Below are 23654 nucleotides of genomic sequence, written 5' to 3'. Positions count from 1 at the left end.
CTGCCACCACTCTACTGAACTCTAACAGAAGAATATGTCCAAAATGTTACAGTTTCTCCACTTGACACTCAATTTACTAGTGCCCAGGGACCCACACACACTCTCCAAATGACAATATGTAAACTCAAATAGCAATAGTGTACTACAAATAAAAAATGATGATCGATATTTGTAAGCCCATAGCAACCAGAATACCAAAACGCAAAACAAAAATGCTATGAACTTGTACACCGACCTAACACTATATATATACGATCCTGGAATTTCACCAGTAAATCTTTTCATACTGTACAATGCCTCTCTTGTACAGTCTGCCACTGAACTTCATTGACCAACTCTGTAACACTCTTGCCCAGGCTAAACAACAACTTGACGAAATGTGTGTCTTTGTTGGATCTTCTCTGTTTCTTTTACAAACCCACTTAGGTCGCAGACTGATACCAAAAACTATAATACTTCTCAGGTGTTTTATAAGTCACTTCTTTCATGAATGAATTAAACTTCTTTAAGATTCTCGCAATAAATTTCTGTCTAGCATCTGCTTTTCTTACGAACTGCCTTATGCAGTAATTCTAATTTGGGTTGCTCCATATGGTTACTCTCACAGATTTTACAGTAGTTGCAATTTTCAGTAATTAATTGCCAACAGTGTGATCTAACAGTTTTGGGTTTCTTCACCTACACATGTGCAATATGGTACACTGACCCTAGAGATAACAGCAACATACACGAATAGCCTCATAGAGTTAGCATTATGCACTAGTTCATCAATATACATGAGAACCTTGCTAATCTGACTACGGGTGGTCTGACATCTCACTTAGTCTGACCATCCCAATACCGGTGTTTGTTTGGACTCAACAATAACTCATCATCTGCAATATGGATCACAAGGCAGTTGACCGCTGACAGGTGCAATTGCTCAATCAGTTTTAGTATCAAATAACATTTTCCTAACTTAATCAATGTTTCTCTGTATGTGTTTGTTTTATACACTAAAGCGGCAAGAAACTGGTATAGGCATGCTTATTCAAATACAAAGGTACTTAAACCGGCAGAATATGGCGCTGCGGTCGGCAATGCCTATATAAGACAACAAATGCCTGGTGCAGTTGTTAGATTGGTTACTGCTGCTACAATGGCAGGTTATCAAGATATAAGGAGTTTGGACATGGTGTTACAGTCGGCACATGAGCAATGAGACACAGCATCTGCAAGGTGGGGATTAAGTTGGGATTTTCCCGTATGACCATTTCAGGAGTGTACCATGAATATCAGGAATCCAATAAAACATCAAATCTCCGATTTCACTGCTGCTGGAAAAAGAACCTGCAAGAATGGGACCAACGACGACAGAAGAGAATTGTTCAACGCAACAGAAGTGCAGCCCTTCTGCAAATTGCTGCAGATTTCAATATGGGGCCATCAAAAAGTGTCATTGTGCAAACCATTCGACAAAACATCATCAATATGGGCTTTCGGAGCCGAACGCCCACTTGTGTACTCTTGATGACTGCATGACACAAAGTTCTATGCCTTACCTGGACCCGGCAACACTGATATGGGACTGCTGATGAGTGGAAACATGCTGCCTGGCCAGGTGAGTCTCGTTTCAAATTGTATCCAACGGATGGATGTGTACGGGTATGGAGACAACCTCATGAATCCGTGGACCCTGCATGATCCTGTCCGATCACCTGCATTCATTCGTGTCCATTGTGCATTTCAACAGACTTGGGCAGTTTCAGCACAACAATGCGACATCCCACATTTCCGAAATTGCTACAGAGTGGCTCCAGGAACACTCTTCTGAGTTTAAACATTTCAGCTGGCCATCAAACTCCCCACACATGAACACTATTGAGCACATCTGGGATGCCTTGCAAAGTGCTGTTCAGGAGAGATCTCCACCCCCTCATACTCTTACGGATTTATGGACAGCCCTGCTGGATTCATGTTGTTAGTTTCCTCCATCACTACTTCAGACAATAGTCGAGTCCATGCCACATCGTTTTGCAGCACTTCTGCGTGCTCGCAGGGCCTCCACACAATATTAGGTAGGTCTACCAGTTGCTTTCGCTCATGTAAATTAGTGTCACTGTTCATCTTACATATTTATGTGTGTAAAACTAAATTATGGCATCAACTAAACGTAAACATGTTACGTTGTCTGTAGCTGAGAAACGAAGTGTTTGAAAGGTTAGAAAAAGGAATCTTCAAAATGTTGCAAGTGAGTTGTGGTGGTGGTGGTGGGGGGGGGGGGGCATAACTTTTAAAGACTGGAGAAAAAACAGGAAAACTCTTTGAAGTCATACAATGACGACTTATGATGAGAAATGGCTGAAAATGCACAAGATTTGGAAGAAACCTAAAAGTGAAATTCCAGACAGGTTTGAGCAGGAGAGAAGAAAAGGAACTCCATTATCTGGACTAATCATAAAAGAAAAGGCACTGATTTTGTATCAAAAGTTAGATGGAGACTAGAACATGAAATCTACAGAAAGCGAAGGATCGCTACATCAGTGGACAAAATGACGTGGCATTCGAAATGTAATTATTTACAGTGAAGAGCTGTCTGCTCACGAAACAGTTACCAATGCATTTATTCTGAAATTTGAAAACTTAGTTGAAGAACTTAAGATGACATGCGATCAACTGTACAACACTGGATAGTCTGGCTTTAACTAATGGTAAGTCTGGCTTGAACTACAAACAGCTTCCTACAGGAACTCTTGTTACACAAAATCACAAAATTATCTGTAACAGGTAGTAAACTACTGTGATCGGCAGGGGGGGGGGGGGGGGGGCAAGGGCATTCGAAAACATCAATATGGCATCACTACCTGTACATTATTGTAACCAAAAGTCAACACGAATGGTATCCAGCCTCTTTAAGGAACGATTTGATGACCAGTTCATCCCTGCTGTAAAAAACTTCCTGAACATGCCATATGGATATGCGAGAATGAGACACATCATCCATCTGAATATAAACCTGATATATGTAAATAAATGCTTTATTTCTTTCTGCCAATGTAATATGTCTGATCCAACCCAAGGACCATGGGGTCGTCAAGTGACTGAAAATGCAATATCTTGGAAAATACACTGGATCAACTTTAGAGAGGGCACAAGAAGGCAACAGCTTGTTTCAGGCAATAAAATCAATAAATATAAAAGACGTATCTAATTTCTGGCATCAATAAATATAAAAGATGTATCTAATTTCTGGCATCAACAGTTGAAAGATCTTGGCACAAACTGTAGCCAAAAAGGAAAGAAAATAAAGATGAAACAGCCCATGTAATAAGTGATGAAGGTCAAGTCACAGAAACTCCAGCGATTTTGAGGGATTTGCAAACTGTATCGTATTTATGCTAAAAATGCCCTTCAATGCAATAAAGAAAGCTGTAAGTCTATGCCGATAAACATTTTGTGAAGTAAAAAATGGTGCTACATTGCGGCAAAATGAACATTACACACTGTTTTCATCCTGCTTAAGAAGAAAACATTTTTTACTGTGCAATTTCTCATGTTTGTAACAGTTAAGTGCAAATCAGCTGTTTCTCAATGCAGTACCATAATAAGGTACGAGCAGTTGTTAAACTTTCATCCACCGTAACAAAATCTTATTTTACGGTACAGGCACAACTGTACATTACATGTTTGTGTAAAACGTTTTAGAGTATAGACATTTTGTTTTGTTACTGTTTTAACATGGAACAATATTGCAGACAGTACACCCAGTTGGAAATGAAAGTTGTACTGCACTGCAATGTGATGTTATGGGCCAATAACATGTTCGTCTGATAATCTGACCTCTTCTGCATTAGGACTATGGTCCTGATCTCTTAGGGACTGGATTAGTGATGTTCTACCATATATCATAAACAGGAATAGCCCTATCCAACTTCTTTAGGATATTCATAAAATTACCTTTATATCAGTCCATTTTGTTCCACTGTGAACAACATGCTGAGTTCCACCTGCAAGGAATTTCAGAATCCAATCACAAAATTGATTTTTATAGAGGAAATTTTCGTTCCCATAATTCTATAGCAAATGGTTTTTCAGCAATATAGGCCTTAATTTTGGGCATCTGTCCACTGCTCCTGAATAAAGAGAATGATCTGCACTTTTTTCCAATCGCCAGATACCCTTCATTGTCGCTGTCACCTATGATAAACTACTACTGCTACAAGGGAAGCAAGTTCTTTTACATAACCTCTCTAAAATCTTTAGATGTCTCATGCAGTCAAGGTGCCTTTCCACAGTTGAGCAATTTTAGGTGATTTTCTGTTACATAATCACATAAATAATCTATAATTTTGCTGCTCATGTGGTGGTTGAAACTAGGAGCCATATCACAATCGTCTACAGTGAAATAAATTTGGAATATCTAATTCTGTATATTAGAGAAGGAAAGTTGCTACAGGACAACCCATTGTGGCCAGTTACTGTGGCCCAATCCCATATAAAAGATACCAACCATTTCCTCCACCGACTCTCCACAGTTCCTGTCCCTTTACCACACAGTGCCCTGCTCGTCACTGTTGATGCCACCTCCCGGTACACTAACATTCCTAATGCCCATGGTCTTACTGCTATTGAACACTACCTATCTAGACACCCTACGGATTCCAAACCAACAACCTCCTTCCTAGTCGCAATGACCAACTACATCCTCACCCACAATTACTTCTCCTTTGAAGGCATTACCTACAAACAAATTGGGGGTACAGCTATTGACACCCGCATGGCACCATCCTATGCCAAACTATTCATGGGCCATCTAGAGGAACCCTTCCTAAAAACAACCCTTCCTAAAAACACAGACTCCTAAATCCCTCACCTGGTTCAGATTCACTGATGACAACTTTGCTATCTGCATTGAAGGTGAGGACACCTTATTCATATTCCTCCAGAAACTCAACAACTTCTCCCCCATTTGATTCACCTGGTCCTACTCAACCCAACAAGCCACCTTCCTAGACATTGACCTCCACCTCAGAAGGCTACATTAGTAGCTCTGCCTATATCAAAACTACTAACCACCAGCAATACCTCCACTTCGACAGATGCCACCCATTCCATACCAAGAAGTCCCTTCCGTACAGCCTAGCCACCCGTGGTCGTCACATCTGCAGTGATGAGCAGTCCCCCTCAAAATTTACTGAGCATCTCACTGAAGCCTTCACTGACCGTAATTATCCTCCCTACCTTGTACAAAAACACGTCTCCCATGCCTTATCTTTCCAGTCTCCCACCACCTCCCAAAGTCTCACAGTCCGGCCACAGAGGAGCATTCCCTACGTAACTCGGTACCATTTGGGACTGGAGCAACTGAATTACATTCTCCACCAGGGTTTCAATTACCTCTCGTTGTGCCCTGAAATGAGAAATATCCTGCCCACTATCCTTCTCACCCCTCCTACAGTGGTATTCCGCCGTCCACCGAACTTTCACAATATACTCGTCCATTCTTACACAACCCCTACTCCCAATTCCTTACCTCATGGCTCACACCCCTATAATAGACCTAGATGCAAGACCTGTCCCATACATCCTCCTACTACCACCTACTCCAGTCCGGTCACAAACATCACGTATCCCATCAAAGGCAAGGCTACCTGTGAAACCAGTCATGCGATTTACAAGCTAAGCTGCAATGACTGTGCTGCATTCTATGTAGGCATGACAACCAACAAGCTGGCTGTCCGCATGAATGGCCACCGACAAACTGTGGCCCAAAAACAAGTGAACCGCCCTGTTGCTGAACACGCTGCCAAACATGCCCTCATCTCAATGACTGCTTCACAGCCTGTGCCATATGGATCCTTCCCACCAACAGCAGCTTTTCTGAATTGCGCAAATGGGAACTTTCCCTGCAATACATCCTTCGTTCCCGTAACCCTCCTGGTCTCAACCTTCGTTAGTCACTGTCCTCACCCATCCAGCCCCCTCCCTGTTCCCATTCCAGCACTACACAGCCATCATTTCACCACCACACCCAATCTTTTAATTTCTTTTTATTTCTCTCCTTTCTGCTACTCTCCCCGCTACCTTCTATCTAAACTGCAGCACTTCACTGTCCGCCAGCCTCAGCATACTATCCCTCCCCCTCCTCGCCCCAGCCTCCTCCTTACCCCCACCCAGTTGCCACTCCCATCAGGCACTGGTGCTGCTGCTCACAGTGTGGTTTCAGGTATCCGAGACTGTAGATGTGTGTGCAAGTTGTGTTTGCATGAGTGTGTGTGTAGGTATGTACAGGGCTATTACAAATGATTGAAGCGATTTCATAAATTCACTGTAGCTCCATTCATTGACATATGGTCACGACACACTACAGATATGTAGAAAAACTCAAAGTTTTGTTCGGCTGAAGCCGCACTTCAGGTTTCTGCCGCCAGAGCGCTCGAGAGCGCAGTGAGACAAAATGGCGACAGGAGACGAGAAAGCGTATGTCGTGCTTGAAATGCACTCGCATCAGTCAGTCATAACAGTGCAACGACACTTCAGGACGAAGCTCAACAAAGATCCACCAACTGCTAACTCCATTCGGCGATGGTATGTGCAGTTTAAAGCTTCTGGATGCCTCTGTAAGGGGAAATCAACGGGTCTGCCAGCAGTGAGCGAAGAAACGGTTGAACGCGTGCGGGCAAGTTTCACACATAGCCCGCGGAAGTCGACGAATAAAGCAAGCAGGGAGCTAAACGTACCACAGCCGACAGTTTGGAAAACCTTACGGAAAAGGCTAAAGCAGAAGCCTTACCGTTTACAATTGCTACAAGCCCTGACACCCGATGACAAAGTCAAACGCTTTGAATTTTCGGCGCGGTTGCAATAGCTCATGGAAGAGGATGCGTTCAGTGGGAAACTTGTTTTCAGTGATGAAGCAACATTTTTTCTTAATGGTGAAGTGAACAGACACAATGTGCGAATCTGGGCGGTAGACAATCCTCACGCAATTCACCAAAAGTTAATGTGTTTTGTGCAATCTCACGGTTTAAAGTTTACGGCCCCTTTTTCTTCTGCGAAAAAAACGTTACAGGACACGTGTATCTGGACATGCTGGAAAATTGGCTCATGGCACAACTGGAGACCGACAGCGCCGACTTCATCTTTCAACAGGATGGTGCTCCACCGCACTTCCTTCATGATGTTCGGCATTTTTTAAACAGGAGATTGGAAAACCGATGGATCGGTCGTGGTGGAGATCATGATCAGCAATTCATGTCATGGCCTCCACGCTCTCCCGACTTAACCCCATGTGATTTCTTTCTGTGGGGTTATGTGAAAGATTCCGTGTTTAAACCTCCTCTACCAAGAAACGTGCCAGAACTGCGAGCTCGCATCAACGATGCTTTCCAACTCATTGATGGGGACATGCTGCGCCGTATGCGGAAGGAACTTTATTATCGGCTTGATGTCTGCCGAATCACTAAAGGGGCACATATCGAACGTTTGTGAATGCCTAAAAACAGTTTTTGAGTTTTGTATGTGTGTGCAAAGCATTGTGAAAATATCTCAAATAATAAAGTTATTGTAGGGCTGTGAAATCGCTTCAATCATTTGTAATAACCCTGTATGTCTATTGCTTACAAAAGGCCTTAATGGCCAATAGCTATAATTGTGTGAATCTTTTTGTTGTGCCTATCCTGACTCAGCATCTAAGCTATATGGTGAGTAACAACTTTTCTTCTCTAATATTGCTACATTCCATCCTGGATTTTCCATTTTTTAATTCCGTACATAGGTCTTCTTTCCATCTTCAGTTGGGTGCCAGTATGGTTACCGAGTGACACAACAGATGATTTAAATTCACTCACCAAGATCAAAACTTCATTTAATTATAGAATTTTTTGCTCAAGTCTTTTTTTGTTTTTTTTTTAATCTTTGTATTCATCAACAAAGATCACGTAACAACTTCAGTTCCTCTTCTTTCCAGAAACACAGGGATAATTGTATCGTTACCCTGTTCTCTTCTATCGGCACAGGTGTCCAAAGTCTTCACTCTGCCCTTGCTTCTGATATTTTCTCCTTATTTTTCTAGGTCTTCTCATTACTATTCATTTTTCAACAATCTGTGGTTTGTATTGCACCTATTATTTTTCTAAGAATCTCTATTGCAAGTATCTCTATTCTGTTGAAATTACAGTTCATCAATAAACTTTCACATGCTTATAAACATTCAGGCCTCACAATCGTGATTAGTTTATTTTTTTCCCTTTATATGCATTTCTTGTTGTAGATATTGTCAAATGATGCACTCTTTCCATTTTATTAACTCAGAAGATTTATTTGCATAACTGCTTTGGTCAATTCTCTGAAAGTATTGCAAAATTATCTACAAGAGCTGCACAATTTACTTTAATTACATTTATTTTCCTTCAAATTATTGATTCACTTTTGCAATATTTTAGCTCCAAATTCCAGATGGACTTTTTTTTCCTAAAACGGTGTAAACAGTAAAGGTGGTAAGCTAGCCCCTTAACTAACAATAGCTTTTATTTCAAATGGCCCCCATACTTCGCCCCTAAATTCAGGTTTGCATATTGTATTTGTTAGTTTTTCATGAATTATGTTTGCTAATTTTGCTTTGACACTTAAATTATCAAATTACTTTATCTACTGTGTGTCTACCAAACTAAACATTTTCTAGAAATCAATAAATGGTACTTAAATGGTACTACTATAGATTTGCTTGTTACATTTTGTGGGGAATTATGCAGTTTAAGTTAAAAATCTGTTCTGTGTAGGATCTTCCCTTTCAAAACCTCCGAGATATTCTCAGTTGTTTTCTTAAGATTCTTCAAGCCTGTTCGAAAGAATTTTGATAATATTTGTATGTCACTGGCAAAGGTGACACACTGCTGTAAATGCTGACATTTTACTACTTTCTCTTTCAGTGTAGTGGGTGGATTAATGCAGTTTGTCACTCTTCTGGAATCTCTCTGTTTCCCAAATGTTCTCAAAAAGCAACAGTAGATTACTTACAATCTTTGCTTCCAACTCTTTCAATAGTTCTGCTGTCTTCACTAACTGCTTTGTCGTTTTTGTTGATGGCTTCATGAATTTCTGGCTCTATTGGTGAGAAATCATAATTACTTTCTGGTATTTGAAAAATTCTAATTTAACTCTTGGAAATGGACAATTTAAGAGTGTGTCAAAAATTTTCCTTTCTATTTAATCCTATTTTGCCATTTTCATCTTTGAAACAAATGCTTGGAGCTTCATATCCTTTAAGCACATGTTTAAAGTTTTGGAAAAAAAATTTCTGACCTTAAAATCTTCTGGGTTATTAGACCGCGTCATGTTTCTTCTAAAATTTTCGACATTTCAACCCCTCTGCTGGGATCCTGAGAAAGATCCCAGCAGAGGGGTTGAAACGTCGAACATTTTAGAAGAAACATGAAGCGGTCTAATAACCCAGAAGATTTTAACTTCAGTGACAACGGCCACGAAAGCCTGCAGACTTACATTAAAAAAAATTTGTTTTCTTTCGTGAAATTTTCTTGTATTTCTAAAAGATGAGTATTTTCAAAAGTTCTTTTTATTTTCCAGATTATTTTTTATGGTACTTTTCTTTTCTGCTGGAACTGTTCTACATTGGAACTTCGAGTAGAAATTGATGGGTCATTATGACAGGCTAAGTAACTTATTAAATGCAGTAGTACACTCCAAACTGATACTTTTCAATGTAGTCACTAAGTTTTGTTGGTTATGGTCACAATGTTCTACAAAACAATTACTCGTTGATAGAAATCTGTTGTTCATGGTCACAGCCATTTCAGAGAGCAAAATGAGAACTGCTGTCCGAACATCCTCATCATTGGAAATCTCCCTCCAGATGTTCCTTCAGCTTGCCAAAAGATTCAGTATTGAATTTGGTCCATACATTGGCCAAATTTCGCTGTGAATGAGTGCAATTTAGACATTTTGCCTGCAAGAATCATACTGTACTGTGTACTTAAACTCTGAGTAAGTCTCCAGTTACTGCACCTCTTAATCACACACTGTGTTATCCATATCGCGGCAGAACTGTACCTGCTGAAGCCTGTGACAACACGTTTCATTTACTTTCTACACTCCTTTTGTAGGTATGGTTCTTTTTTGTATCTCAATTTTTGAGTTCTTTGTTCTAGTACTTCTTCACATTCCTCAGTCTGCCGTGCCTTCTTTTTATGCCTGGACAGCCCTAATGTTTTCTCTGCCACTACTTTGGTAATTTGTATCTGGCACTCATGTCAAGCATCATTTTATTTGTCTCAGTTCCTTCTCTATATTTTTCTCTATTTTCTATCGTAAAACTAGCTCCACTTGAATTGTTTCCAATAAACTTCTGGTTTTTCTTTTTTGTTTTAAATGGGAGAAATCATATTTTAACCTTAGCAAGACAATGATCTGAATCTAATTCCTTGCTTCTGATCTCTCTGACATTCATAATTTTCTCAATATCCCTTTTGGGTACAGCTATGTGATCCAGTTGCTATTCTCTTCTATTTGGATTTGGATATATAGAAGTTTTAGCTTGTCTTTGTAGTTTGCAAAAATATTTGGTCATCAGTTCCAACAGGAACATTTTACACTTACTGATCGGTATTTCAGCGTTTCTGCTTGTTCTTAAGTATGCTGGATATTAACCTACAAAACTCTTAAATTACTTTCTCTTTCAAACTTGCACATTGAAGTTGCCGAGAAGTATTTTCAGGTACGTTTGAGATTTCAAATTCTAAAAGATCCCAAAACTGATTTACTTTATGCAGGTTTCTTTTGTTGTTTTCATTTAGAGGTGCTTGGCAGCTCATATGGGTGTGGCTTATTTTTGCACTTTATTGTTAGCATGGAAATTCTTTATGATTTGAATTACAATCTTTTATACTGTCTAAAATATTCTTGGCTTACATAAAATACTTTCCAAACATAAGCACGTTTTCCATTATTCTTATTGCTGGTTTTCCATTATTCTTATAGCTGGTTTTCCTTTGCAAATTCTATAATGTTGAGTGTCAACTATATCCTAACCTAAGAATCTCAATTCCTGCACTGACAAAATTTGTATTTTGTTGACAAAGTTTGTACATCTTTCTTCAGTAGAAATAACTCCAATTCCATTTTCCATTTTTCAGAAGAGAATTTACATTTAATGCTCCAAAGTAGTAGTACTTTCTGAAAATTACCAAAAATTTCAATATATTCTGTTTTCTTCACTGACAGGGTTGAGAATCCCTAGAACCCAGGTCCCAACGCATTACAAGATTTAATGGTGGATTCTTCCTCAGTGTTTCTACTGATGGTAGTGCATCCACCATCAAGCAAACTTTCCACTTAACGATTTGAAGTTGCAAATTGTAAAGAGCAAGGAACACAGGACGACCTCTGAATTTCCAAAATAAGATCAGGTTGCTAGCCTGGAATTTTACTGATCCAGTCACCACTAACAAGTGGGAACCGATGCTTCCAAGGCAGCATCACTAACATGTGGAACTGTTGTGTCATCTTTCCACTTTAGCTTTGGACAACATGCAGACTCTTTTGCCAACTCCACCATGCTGAAGTCCACCTCCTCTGCTTTCATTGCAGCTGAGGTCTTCACCATAATCCTGAAAAGGGGCCTTTACAAGGTGCTATCAGGAAGTTTTCCTCCTCCATCCTAGACATTACATATAGACATAAAAAGGTAGCTTCTGTAGCTCAAAATAATGGGTCACATATTTCTGATTATCACCATTAATAAAACCCAGTGTATTCTAGTGGCTCACAAGGGAACATTCCTATGTGCCAACCCACAATTTTAATGAAACCTGGCAGGTGTATAGAGAGGCAAAATAACGCAATACGATTTTTCTTCCTTTCTTTTTGTGCCCAATTTCACTCTGAAGTTGGAAACTCACCCCAAATGGTAATTTGGCATATTGTGTTTGGTGGAATATCTTCAAAACGATAATATATAAAAATGTTTCTCATATAAAAGTTGATATGTAATTCACATTCTTTAAAACTGTATCATCTAATTTTGCAACAATTCAAAATGCGAAATACCATGCCACCATTGATTAATTCTAAAAAATAAAAACTTTTGTTAAAACATATATTAAAGAAGCTTTGAAGCAACATACTCCATGTGCACTAAAGCTTTTTTCTGAAATACTATTTTTGGAAAATAGGCTTACACAATGTGCTGTCAGAGTATTTTGAACATACTTAATTAAAATATCTAAACATTCTTTATTAGTCTATTTACATGTTTTACTTACATTTGTTTCATATTTTAAATTATTGTTTTACATTTACTTACTTTTAGTTTTCCATTTCTATGTGCGCATTTTGTTAATTGATAATAAGTAACTCCTTATTACAACACAAAATCATTGCAGTAATGATAATCTATAAATAAATGCTTAAAACATAATCTTTCTGTACACCATACACTTAAAATGAACAATTCCTTCACATAATACTCACAACGGAGAACACAAGATAAAACAAACTTCAGCAGGATTTTGAAATGTTGCAGGTGACCCTCTAAAGATTCTTATTTGTATCAGGCACATTTCAGAATATTGGTAAGCCTTGGCAAAATGAACTGATTGTGTACTGGTGACTGAAGCTTAATTATGTCATTTCTCAAGTGGAAATGAACATCAAAATCATTCAACAAATCTATACATGAAAATCTTCTCACCAGGTTCTTCAAACATTGAAAGCCATATACATCTCACAACTACACCTGTGCTGTCGAGTCCTTTGGGATCACCAAATGAACAAGTTCCTTGTCATCAGGTATGATGCTCTATATGGTTCTTTCACATTGGCAACCCTAAGAAACTAACAATAATACAGATTTTTCTCCCTCACTGGGAAAGAAAACATGTTTCATATATCTTTCGACCCGGTCAGATGTTTGTTTGCTAGATTTCAATGCAGTCACAAGGACATTTGGGGCTTCAAAAAGAGATTCTCGAGTTCTAGATCCAAACTCGTCATCAGTTTCTTTTAAAACTGTGAAGAGGCAAGTGATCAGTGTGAAAAAACCATTTTTACCGTCAAACCCGAGGACAAGAAATTAGTTCACCTGGTGATTCGAAAGGACTCGACAACACAATTACAGACATGGTATGTACATAGCTTTTGATGTTGGAATAACCTTGTAAGATTTTTAGATGTAGTTCCATTGAACGATTTTGATGTCAATCTCTACTTGAGGAACAATATAAAAGCTGCAGTCAGTAGAACATAATCAATTCTCTTTGCCAAAACTTACTGATGTACTGCAATATGCCCAATACAAATCAGGGCATTTAGATGATCACCCACGACAAAATCAAATCCTGCTGAATTTTGCTTCACTTTGTATTCTCTGTTGTGTATATTATGTCCAGAAAATTTGTTAATTTTATGTGCATGGTGTAAGAAAACGTTATGTCTAAACATTTATTTGCAGATTATCATTATTTCAAACAAAATACACGTAAGCAGGAAAAATTGTACAACTTCAAAAAGCGATTTAAAACATAAAACACATATAAGTAAAATAAATAACATAGACTAATAATGAACGTTTAGATACTTTAATTACATATGTTCAAAATACCCTGACAGCGCAATGTGTACAGCTTACTTTTCAGAAACGGTATTCCAGAAACTATCTTTATTACACACGGATGTACACAGCTTGAAAGCTTGTTTAATTTGTGTTGTAACAAAAGTTTTCATTTTTCAAAATTATTTAATGGTGATGGTGTATATTGCAAAATTTGAAATTATAATAAAATTCGATTAGGCCTATAGAGTTTTCAAGGATGCTGATTACATATGAAGTTTTACATGAAATACATTTTTACGTATCATCATTTCAAAGATATCCCCTCCAAACCTAACATGCCCAATTATCTTTTGGGGTGTTTTACCCCTCAAAAGTGAAATTGGGCACAAACAAAAAAATAAATAAATAAAAAATAAGTACTGCATTATTTTGGCCTCCTCCATGATTATTGACACTTGGGAATGTTCCTTTGTCAGTGGTAAAGTGCCAACTACAACTTCAAAGACCTTGGGTTCATCCCCCGGTCAAGCAAAGGATTTTTGTCTGTCACTCGCGACTTATTTCACCTCTATTAATGTTCACTGACGTGAAGAACGCTGTGTTATGTCGTGGTTCAGAATCCATGTTAAACTGTATGTACCCCTTTAACTGGCTGGACAAGTCAGTTTAAAGGATAGAGGAAGATAGTGGCATACCACCTCCAACGTAATCAAAGATTGATTGCTGCTTTACTTATACTCATGCACTAGGCTTTGACTAAAGTATTCTGAAACTTTGTTATTATTCACTTCCTATGTAGATATGAAGTCCAGCCATGTATTTCACAACGGCTTCCTGTAAATAAAAATCTTTGAGGAGGTGGCTGGAGCACAGTACACATTTATAATGTACTATATGTAAGCATTTATCTGTCATTTGATGAATGCCATCAACTTTCTGTCTACAACTAAGTAACATCAGATTATTCTTCACTTTCTGAGCCACTAAATTCAAGGTCAAATTCAAGATCACTACAGCCATTCTTATTCATAACCATCGCCTAAAAAACTGTACAGAACAGAGGCTGAAAGCATGCATTTTGTCGACAGCCAGATTACAAATGGAGGACTGGATGATCTCTAGTGGCTGAACACTAAACTACCAGCACTGAAACAGATATAAGCAAAATTTCATTTTTTCAAAGGTCCACTCTGCCCAAGTATACTTGGTATTTTCAGTTTCTATCGAATTAATACTAAGTAGATAACTCAAGACTATGTTCACGGGTTTAACAACTTCAGCAGGTGCAGGCAACAGCACCATCCATTTTGTAGCTGAAATGTGCATTGGGTTTTTCAACAAAAATGTTATGTTTACAGATGTGGCCTATTTTACACTCACTGGTCATTTTAAGAATTGGTACAGTCACATCTGGAATTATGTGAACTCACTCACACTTAGTGTTAGAACTAACTAAGGTTATTTAGTTAGCATTTGGGATGTAATACTATGATAATCAGCTTCCAGAAATTTAACTTACTCTGGTTCCAGCATAATGAAACAGTTTATATGTGAGCACAGCTGTCAACTTTTGAGACTACTTAATACTTCAAGCAGGACCTGTTGTACAGTTAGTGTATTTGTCCAATTTAAGGCCCTTCGAGCTGAGATGATTAGCTGATAGAGGTGTGTTTCACAGCATGAGTCAGAGTATAATGCCTTGCTTGTGCTTGACAAATCTGTATGGTCCAATGCAGCAAAATTCACACACACACACACACACACACACACACACACACACACACACACACACACACACACACACAATGATGACAAATGGTGTTAAGTTATTGGTACACACTGAACATGAACCTGACTAGCTATTTGCTTCTATATTCCTAAACCCAAATGCAAACTGTAGGTCAAAGAATGAATCAGCACTACTGCCGCTATAGGTTTTAATAACCAGTGTACATAGGTATAGAAGACTACAGATGCTATACATACCTGTATAAGCAAGCTTGCAATATGCAGCTGACCATAGAAGATACTTCGATGAAGGGGAGTATAGCCAGACTCCAGATCACGAACATTCACATTTGCACCGGCATGTTGCAATAGCCATCTTGCTAGATTATATCGGCCACAGGATGCTGCCATATGTAGAGCAGTGCGACCCAAGTAGTCGCTGACTTGACCACAACTGCAGCATAGCCACTGAAGATATCCCGCCAATAATTCATCTCCTAATTGACGACGGGTAACAACACTGCAGATCTCCATTCCATGTTGTTGTGAACGACAATGTTCATGACACTCACGTTCTGAAGCACATCTATTCATTGTGACAGAGGTAAATGTGGAACTGCTGCTATCTTTTAAAGAAACCTCCAACAGACCCTGCTTCCTCTTTTACGTTTTCAAGACAACACGTAGCTTATGTATATCCACACATTTATTGCAAACAAATATAATGATATTTTTACTTGCAAGAGTAACACTGCCACAAAAAAAAGAAATGTTAATGACAGGAAGCTTATTTTTCAAGAATAAATAAAATGTTGTATTACTTGCTCATTCAAACAAACATCTGTCTCTTCTGTTTACAAAAATATAATCATTTGCTGTACAACTTTATTGCACATTCACACACTCTAACAAAACCTCAACTATATACATATGTATTCAGCACCATATGGCTTTGAAACAGCCTTTCACATTGCACTTTTAATGGGAAGCTCTTGACTAGATTGGCCATGCACGGAGTATAGTAATTGGCGGCAGCACAATTAATACTCCGATACAAATCACAGTGATTAATCTTCAGTCTTTTTATTAAGTTGTGTTTTTCACTTTGCACTTCTTGGTGTTTAGGCACTCGTGCCCCCTGGTGCAGGGGGCAAAATACACCACTTTTATTTAGGCAGCCATAATAGGAAAGAGATTTGCCTGAAACAGAAGAAAACACTGCTCTGCAATTCATACTTACAAAACACACTCCTAACACATTTAAACTATATTTTTTACTAATTTAAGCTATCCATTTCATGTTTACAGCACTGCAACAGTAATATAAAAGGGAAATGAGCCACATTCATTCTACATCAAGTATGTGTGTGATATAGCTCGTGTTATGGATTCAGATGATCTACTGTTATGCTCAGGTTTGGATGTGGAAGCACAGGGAAAGCCAATATCTGCAAACTATACAGCGACACCAGAAATTATGTGTTCTAACTTTTGCACACTTTGGTTCATTACTAAGTTTCCTTCTCTAAGTTGTTATGCATATCTCTGAATTTTACTGGGAAGCTACAAACTGAATGTTATAACTTTTCTGAAAATTAGGTTTTATTATTATTTTCAATGTAATTATCTTCGAAGTTATTAATACTTTCCATGTAGATATACAGTGAGATGTTACATGTATGAGGTTCATTCAAATGAAACCTGGTCAGTGCATCTACCTTTGCCTTACACGTAAGGTGGCACAACGCAACTGCGAGTATGGTGGCGCCATCTATTGGTAAAGAGACGGATATGTGCACACCGTTTGATGTTGCATAGCGTCAGTGTTGTTTCACGCCGAAGAGAAGGTGGTCACACAAGTTATCATCCACTACCGAACATGCAGGCGAGTAAGCAGCAACAACGAGGGGTGATTCGATTTTTGACGGCGGAGGGAGTTGGAGGCTGTTAAATGTATCGACGGAATGAGGCCGTGTACCGTGAGTACAGTCTGAGTCGTTCAAGTGTTGTGGAATGGCACAAACGATTCGCTGAGGGGCGTGAGTCATTGGAGGATGATGATGATCATGATGATGATCATGATGATGATGGTCGTCCTGGACAGGCTCATCGTGTCATCACACTGGAAATAGTTGCGGAAGTGAATGCTTTAGTCTTGGACAGCTGCAGAATAGCCGTTGACGAGATCCATTTGTCATTACGTATTAACGAGGGCACCACCCACACCATAATGTATCAACTTTCGAAAAATTTGTGTGCAGTGGGTTCCCCACCAACTGACCGCAAAACAGTGCAATACTCGAATGGTGCTGTCTTTGAGTCATCTGCAAAGTTAACATGAGCATATTGTCAAAGCTGACGAAACATGGTGTCATCATTTTGAACTAGAAAGCAAGAGTCAGAGCAAGCAGTGGAAACACTGGAACGTCCACCATACAATGCAGACGTTTCACCGTGTGACTCTTGTGTTAGGACCTATGAAACAAGCTATTCACAGACCTCGATGTGAAACGGACAACGAAGTGTGTGACAGGGTCCAGGCCTGGATCCAACAGCAGCCTACTAGCTTCTTCAAGGATGAAATAGAGTGGCTAGTGTCGCAACGGGATAAATGTGCCAACAGTTTTGTCAGCTATTTTTTGAGTATGTATACTGTACATAACTACAGTTTTGGGTTAGTAAAATTGTTAAAATTACTTTACACTAGTGACCGGGTTTCATTTCAATGCACATTATGTTATGGATTAGTTTCCAATAAAGGTGTATATAACAGCAACAACAACAACAACAACAACAACAACAACAGCAGCAAAATTAGTTTACAGTGGGAAGCGAGCAGACTCTTAACACGATATAATGTGTCACAACATTAATAAATGTTAATTACAAGGTAGCCCAACATTTTGCATTATAGCTTCAGACGTTCTTAATTTTATTCGAGTGGACTGACTTACTATAGGGTTGCCAATCCCACGATCCTGGGAGTATAAGACCAATAAAATTCTTCTAAAGGGAATGAGATACGCAGTCTAACTTTTCACATTTTAATATGGGATAAGCAAACAAAAATAATTTCAATACGAAATGGATAAAATTAGCTGTATAAAAAGAGTGAACTACCATATGGTGCGGTGAAAAATGCTGTCTGAAAACAGTCAGAAACAATTTGGAGCTTCTTGTGCTGCATGAGGCATACCTTCAGTATCCAACTGACAGGTCCACTGCCACTGTGAAAAAATGCTAACGAAATTTGTGACTGTATTGAGGGTTTCTTGGTAGGAAAGAGACAGCATCAAATCTTGGATCAAAAGCTATAGTAAGATGCACCAGTGACTTCAGGTAAAGTGTGTTGGTATTTTTTGTGTTAAGTGTTGTGTATGAATTAACTGACAGACACCATCAATGGTGCCCTCAGGCTTTTCACCAATGATGTAATTAGTTAAATGAAGTACTATCAGAGAAACATTGTACAAATATTCAATCAGATCTTAAGATTTGAAAGTGGTGTGAAGACTGATAACTTGTTTTGAATATTCATAAATGTAAAAATAGCACAAATCACAAAACCTAAAAATGTGGTCTCCTATGACCAAAATATCAATGTGTCACAAATGGAATCGGCCAACTCATACAAAATCCAGACTGTCTGAAACTGGGGGTAAGAAATGGAATGATGCCACAAGCTCAGTCTCAGGTAAAATACATATCTCTACTGCTTCACACACACCCAGTGTCTACTGAATAATAATCAACATTGCTTTCAAACAGGTAGAAATACAACACATGCTATGCAATATTGCCCCTCATTGATTCTGTAGAGCACCGCTTCATTTCTTGTTAGGTTCACTCGGTTTCAACATTCTTCTGTAACACCACATGTCAAACACTGATTCTCTTCTTTTCCAGTTTTCCCACAATTTATGATTCACTGCCATACAATGTAGTGTCCAGGCATGCTTTCTCAAAATGTTTTCCTATGATTAAGGCCTATGTCTTAGACTAACAGATTTCTTTTCTCTAGGAATGCCCTCTTTCCCTGTGCTACTCTATTTCTTTTATCTGCCTTTTTATCATCTGTGATGCATTACTTTGCTTCCAAGGTTGCAGAATTCCTTCACTTTGTTCACTATGTGGTCCCCAATTTTGATGTTAAGTTCGTCACTAACCTCATTTCTGCTACACCTCATTACCTATGTCTTTCTCTGTTTTACTCTCAGTCCATATTCTGAACTCTTAAGAATGCTCACTTCATTCAAGAGGTACTGTAATTTATTCTCAGTTTCACTGAGGGCATCAGCAACAAATAATTTATATATTTTTAACTCTCAGTTCTAATCCCAGGCCTATTCCACTATTTTCATCACTGCTTCTTTGATGTACAAGTTCAGCAGGTTTTTTTAAATCAGAGCACTTCTCTCTTGGTCCATCATTTTTATTTTTCCCTCTTGGTAGTTGCATGTACCGTAATCTACCTGTCTTTCCTGATGGCTTATACCTATTTTTCAGGGAATTTCAAATATCTTGCACCATTTTATATTCTCAAACACTTTCTCAAGATTTTGGACACGTGTCACTCAACAGCATGGTCATCAGTACCCTGACGAGATGTCAGCCTGAGATTCTGGACGGGTGGGGAGGCGAGTGTGGGAGGTGGGGTGATCAGAGGCTGTTCCTAAATATGGTGTACTTCATATTTAAGTCCACTTCCCTTCCCAAGCACTTTACAGGTGAGGCCCAAGAGTTCACACTGGTATCTATATCAGCCAGTATGGTGGGCAGATCTCCAGCCAAACTGTGGGCTGCCCTGCTGTCAGTATACAAGATGCACATAGCCAAAACACGCTGAACCGAAAGTTTCACACCACAATGGATCCTCCCACCAGAGGAGAAAACCATGTGCTAAAGGGCTATATCCTACACGTAGTCTGGTGAGTAAAACTTCCTTTCATCAGTACAGTTGGCATGACTTTCACCATGCCAGTACGGTTGATCTGAGAGGCCGCAGTTTGTTTTCTGCCACCTTCAATTTCCCACTGACACGATTTGTCTGTCAGATATAATGAAATGATAGTGTGCAAAGGGACAGCACATCGACATACAACACTGCCCCGACATGTTCTCTAGCTGCTTTATCGGCTATGTTGTTTCTCTGTATCTTGATATGGCCAGTACCCAGCAAAGGATTGCCACCTCATCATGGTGTTGGAGCCACTTAAGGAGTCATAGATGAGCTTGATCAGATTGTTTATGGAATATATTTGGTGGACTGCTTGTAGTTCAATGAGCGAGTCAGAACTGATGAGACACCTTACACTGTGATGCCTGTGAATCCACTCCAGTGGTGTCATACTGCCATATAACCTGGCATCACAATTTGTAAATTGTTCTGGGAGGTGCACCTTGAAAACCCTGTCAGGGAAAACAGCTGAACAACCGAGGGCATTCACTTGCCAGGATCCATCTGTATAAACTTAAAATTGAAGGAAAAAGAGTTAGAAAGTACATTTTGTAACTCTCGAGTACAAGTTTTCTTGTACTGCGTAAAGCTTAAAACCAATTTGAGTTTCTGAAGATGCCATGGCAACAGTTTGTTCCATCCACAGCTGTGTATTTGCAAGTATGATATATCCAGATCCTTGGGACAGTCAGTAGCAAGTATCCCAAATGGCTTGGTCACATGGGGCCGATTTCTGAACAACCACTCACTGTTGGGGTGGACCTCCACACTAAATGCCTATGACCAAGATAATACTGAGATTTTCAGAACAACCACTCACTGTTGGGGTGGACCTCCACACTAAATGCCTATGACCAAGATAATACTGAGATTTTCAGGGCCTCCCCTCCAAATCTAGCATGGCAGTTCACCAGCCTCTGCACACAGACACTTAACTGGGATGGTTCAAAATGCTCCAGTCGATATCCGAATACCTTCATGGTGGACACTGTAACATCTTTAAGTACAAAATACAGGCTGATTTATAAACAACCCTCCCATAATCTAACTGCGATTCGACGAATGCCTTGTAAAACTGCGGGAGGTGGGACCTGTCAGCTCCTCACATCTTTCCACTGAGACATTTTAAAATATTCAATGATTTGAAGCCATCTGTCCACAGGTCTTTCAGATCACACACACACACACACACACACACACACACACACACACACATAATAAACCACAACCAAATAAAATTTCCACCCCCTCCACCTACCCCGCCTCCAAAAATTTAAGACCTTAAAACAAATAATAACCAAAAACTAAAAAAAAACTACAACAAAACAAATCCTCCACAACAAAATCAAAAAACCACGACCACCTCCCACCAACCTACCTCTGCAAACCTAACACATCTTACTGACAGCCCTTAAAAAAACTCTAAAAATACAATAGCCCTCAGGGACATTCTTTCGCCAACAGTACTCATCTAAATGAGCCTGAAGGTTAAAAGAGCACCCCTTCCCCCTCCCAGTAACAGATTTACCAGCCCCCAAAAATCCCTCTATAGTATTAGTACAGGCCCCACTCTCATAATTCTTAAACTTGACACTGTGGTTAACTACTAAATGCTGGTACCCCTCCCAACCCAACCCACTATAAAAAGAAAACCCATCCGAAATTACAGTACTGCCCTCTTCTACATATTCCTGAATCAAACCCACTAACTCCCTTTTTGTACGATGCTCAACAACCCTAAAAACACATTCTGAAGACCCAGCCCCCCACACCCATATACCAACCACAGGCTACCCCTCCCATACTTTCTCCTCTCGAACTGCGACTCGTCAATCTCCACAACTACCCCAGGCCCACTCAACTTACCCCTGTATTCAATATATTCAAGAACAAACCTCACGACAAAAAGAATACCAGTCAAGCACTGTTCACTCACTAACGACCACCTCATGCGCACAGAAACTGTGAGAGGATTGATAACAAAAATGATAACTCATCAACACAATCTCACGCCTGCCCAACCTACATTTCTCGAACCAGGAACCTCAATGTATGGAGCGTCATACGTTATTCCGAACTTTGGTAAGCCTCATAGGTTCTCCACACAATGAACACTGCATAATGCAGCCAAAAGATTGAAAAGTTGCAGGAACTTTATAAGCAACAAGGGAGTCTCGCCCATAAGCCCCCATAACTGAAAACTATTGGTCTTCCGGGTCATATCCAGACAAAACAAAGACATAACAGCAGTAATATACAAAATTCACACACAGCGAACCAAAAACAACACTACAGTAACTTAGGCACAAAAAAAATTACACCTTCAACTCGCTGCAAAATATTTCACTAGACACACAGTTAGCACCACGACAAAACCAGTCAACATCTACCACTCAAATGAACCCAATACTACACACAACTCGCAACCCACGACCACCATCAGAGAGCACCCAGACCACAGCAAAATGACACCTACAAACACATCACAAGCTCAAACTAAACCCACACCACCACGTAACACGAAACCCCCAAACACACCACCAGAGAGGAACACCGACCGCATCAACATTACACCTACAAACACACGACACTCGCGAACTAAACTTCGCCTGTCGTGACGTCACACACCACAACAGTCTTATGTCACGGGTCAAAACCAACAGATGGAATCTGACGGTTCCGCCGACCCCTTAACACAGCAATCGGACAAGGCATCTCCAACAGGATATTGAAAGCGCAATTCCTTGCGAAATGACTGGATAAGAAGTGACAGCCATCAACATAGTCCCCATTCATGAAGTTAGCAATGAATGTTGTACCTTCAAGTGGTCTCATACTTTTTTGAGGTCAAAAAACACACCAACTATGTAAGAAGGAATCCCATATCACTGTCTCCACTAGGTTAAGTTGTCATGAGTGAAACGGCAGTGCCTGAAACTGCAATGGGAACTGCAGACATGATCTCTGGACCTTAGGAGCCAAACGAGGCAGCAGTTGACCATAAGTTTGAAAGTTCTACACATAGAACTGGTAAGTGCTACAGTCCAACTGTTAGGGTCAGTATGATCCTTGCCTCATTTCCATATGGAATTAACATTCCCATCTTCCAAGTCATGAGGTACTGTCCATCAAAACAGATAAGGGCTTGTCTTTGACTTCATGGCACATATGACAGAATGACATAATGAATCTGATAAGGTCCTGGAGAAGTGCCTAGCAGTAGGCAGAGCTGATTCTAATACCCACATGGAGAATATAAAATTGTAGATTACCTCATTACGTGAGAATAAGAGCAGCTTCCTTATCTCCACCATTCTATGAAACACCTGAACACAGGAGTTTGCCTCAATGATGCTGTGACGGTAAGAAACTGATCAGTGCAGTAGGAAATCAAATGAAATTTTGTCAGTTTTTCCATTATCA

General features: G+C 39.5%; 1 protein-coding gene across 1 annotated transcript in view; it reads right to left on the bottom strand.

The window, feature by feature from the left end:
• The window catches only part of LOC124595315 (inhibitor of Bruton tyrosine kinase), a 124594-nt gene that overhangs the window by 97339 nt on the left and 3601 nt on the right, over positions 1-23654 (bottom strand). The window contains exon 2 of the mRNA XM_047134015.1: positions 15533-16474. Within this exon, the coding sequence (XP_046989971.1) occupies positions 15533-15868 (336 nt within the window). The 5' untranslated portion in view covers positions 15869-16474. The remainder of the gene's footprint in view (positions 1-15532; positions 16475-23654) is intronic.

Source organism: Schistocerca americana, chromosome 2 (genome assembly GCF_021461395.2).
Source record: "Schistocerca americana isolate TAMUIC-IGC-003095 chromosome 2, iqSchAmer2.1, whole genome shotgun sequence".
In the NCBI taxonomy this organism is placed as follows: domain Eukaryota; kingdom Metazoa; phylum Arthropoda; class Insecta; order Orthoptera; family Acrididae; genus Schistocerca; species Schistocerca americana.
This window is presented reverse-complemented; position numbering and strand designations above follow the sequence as displayed.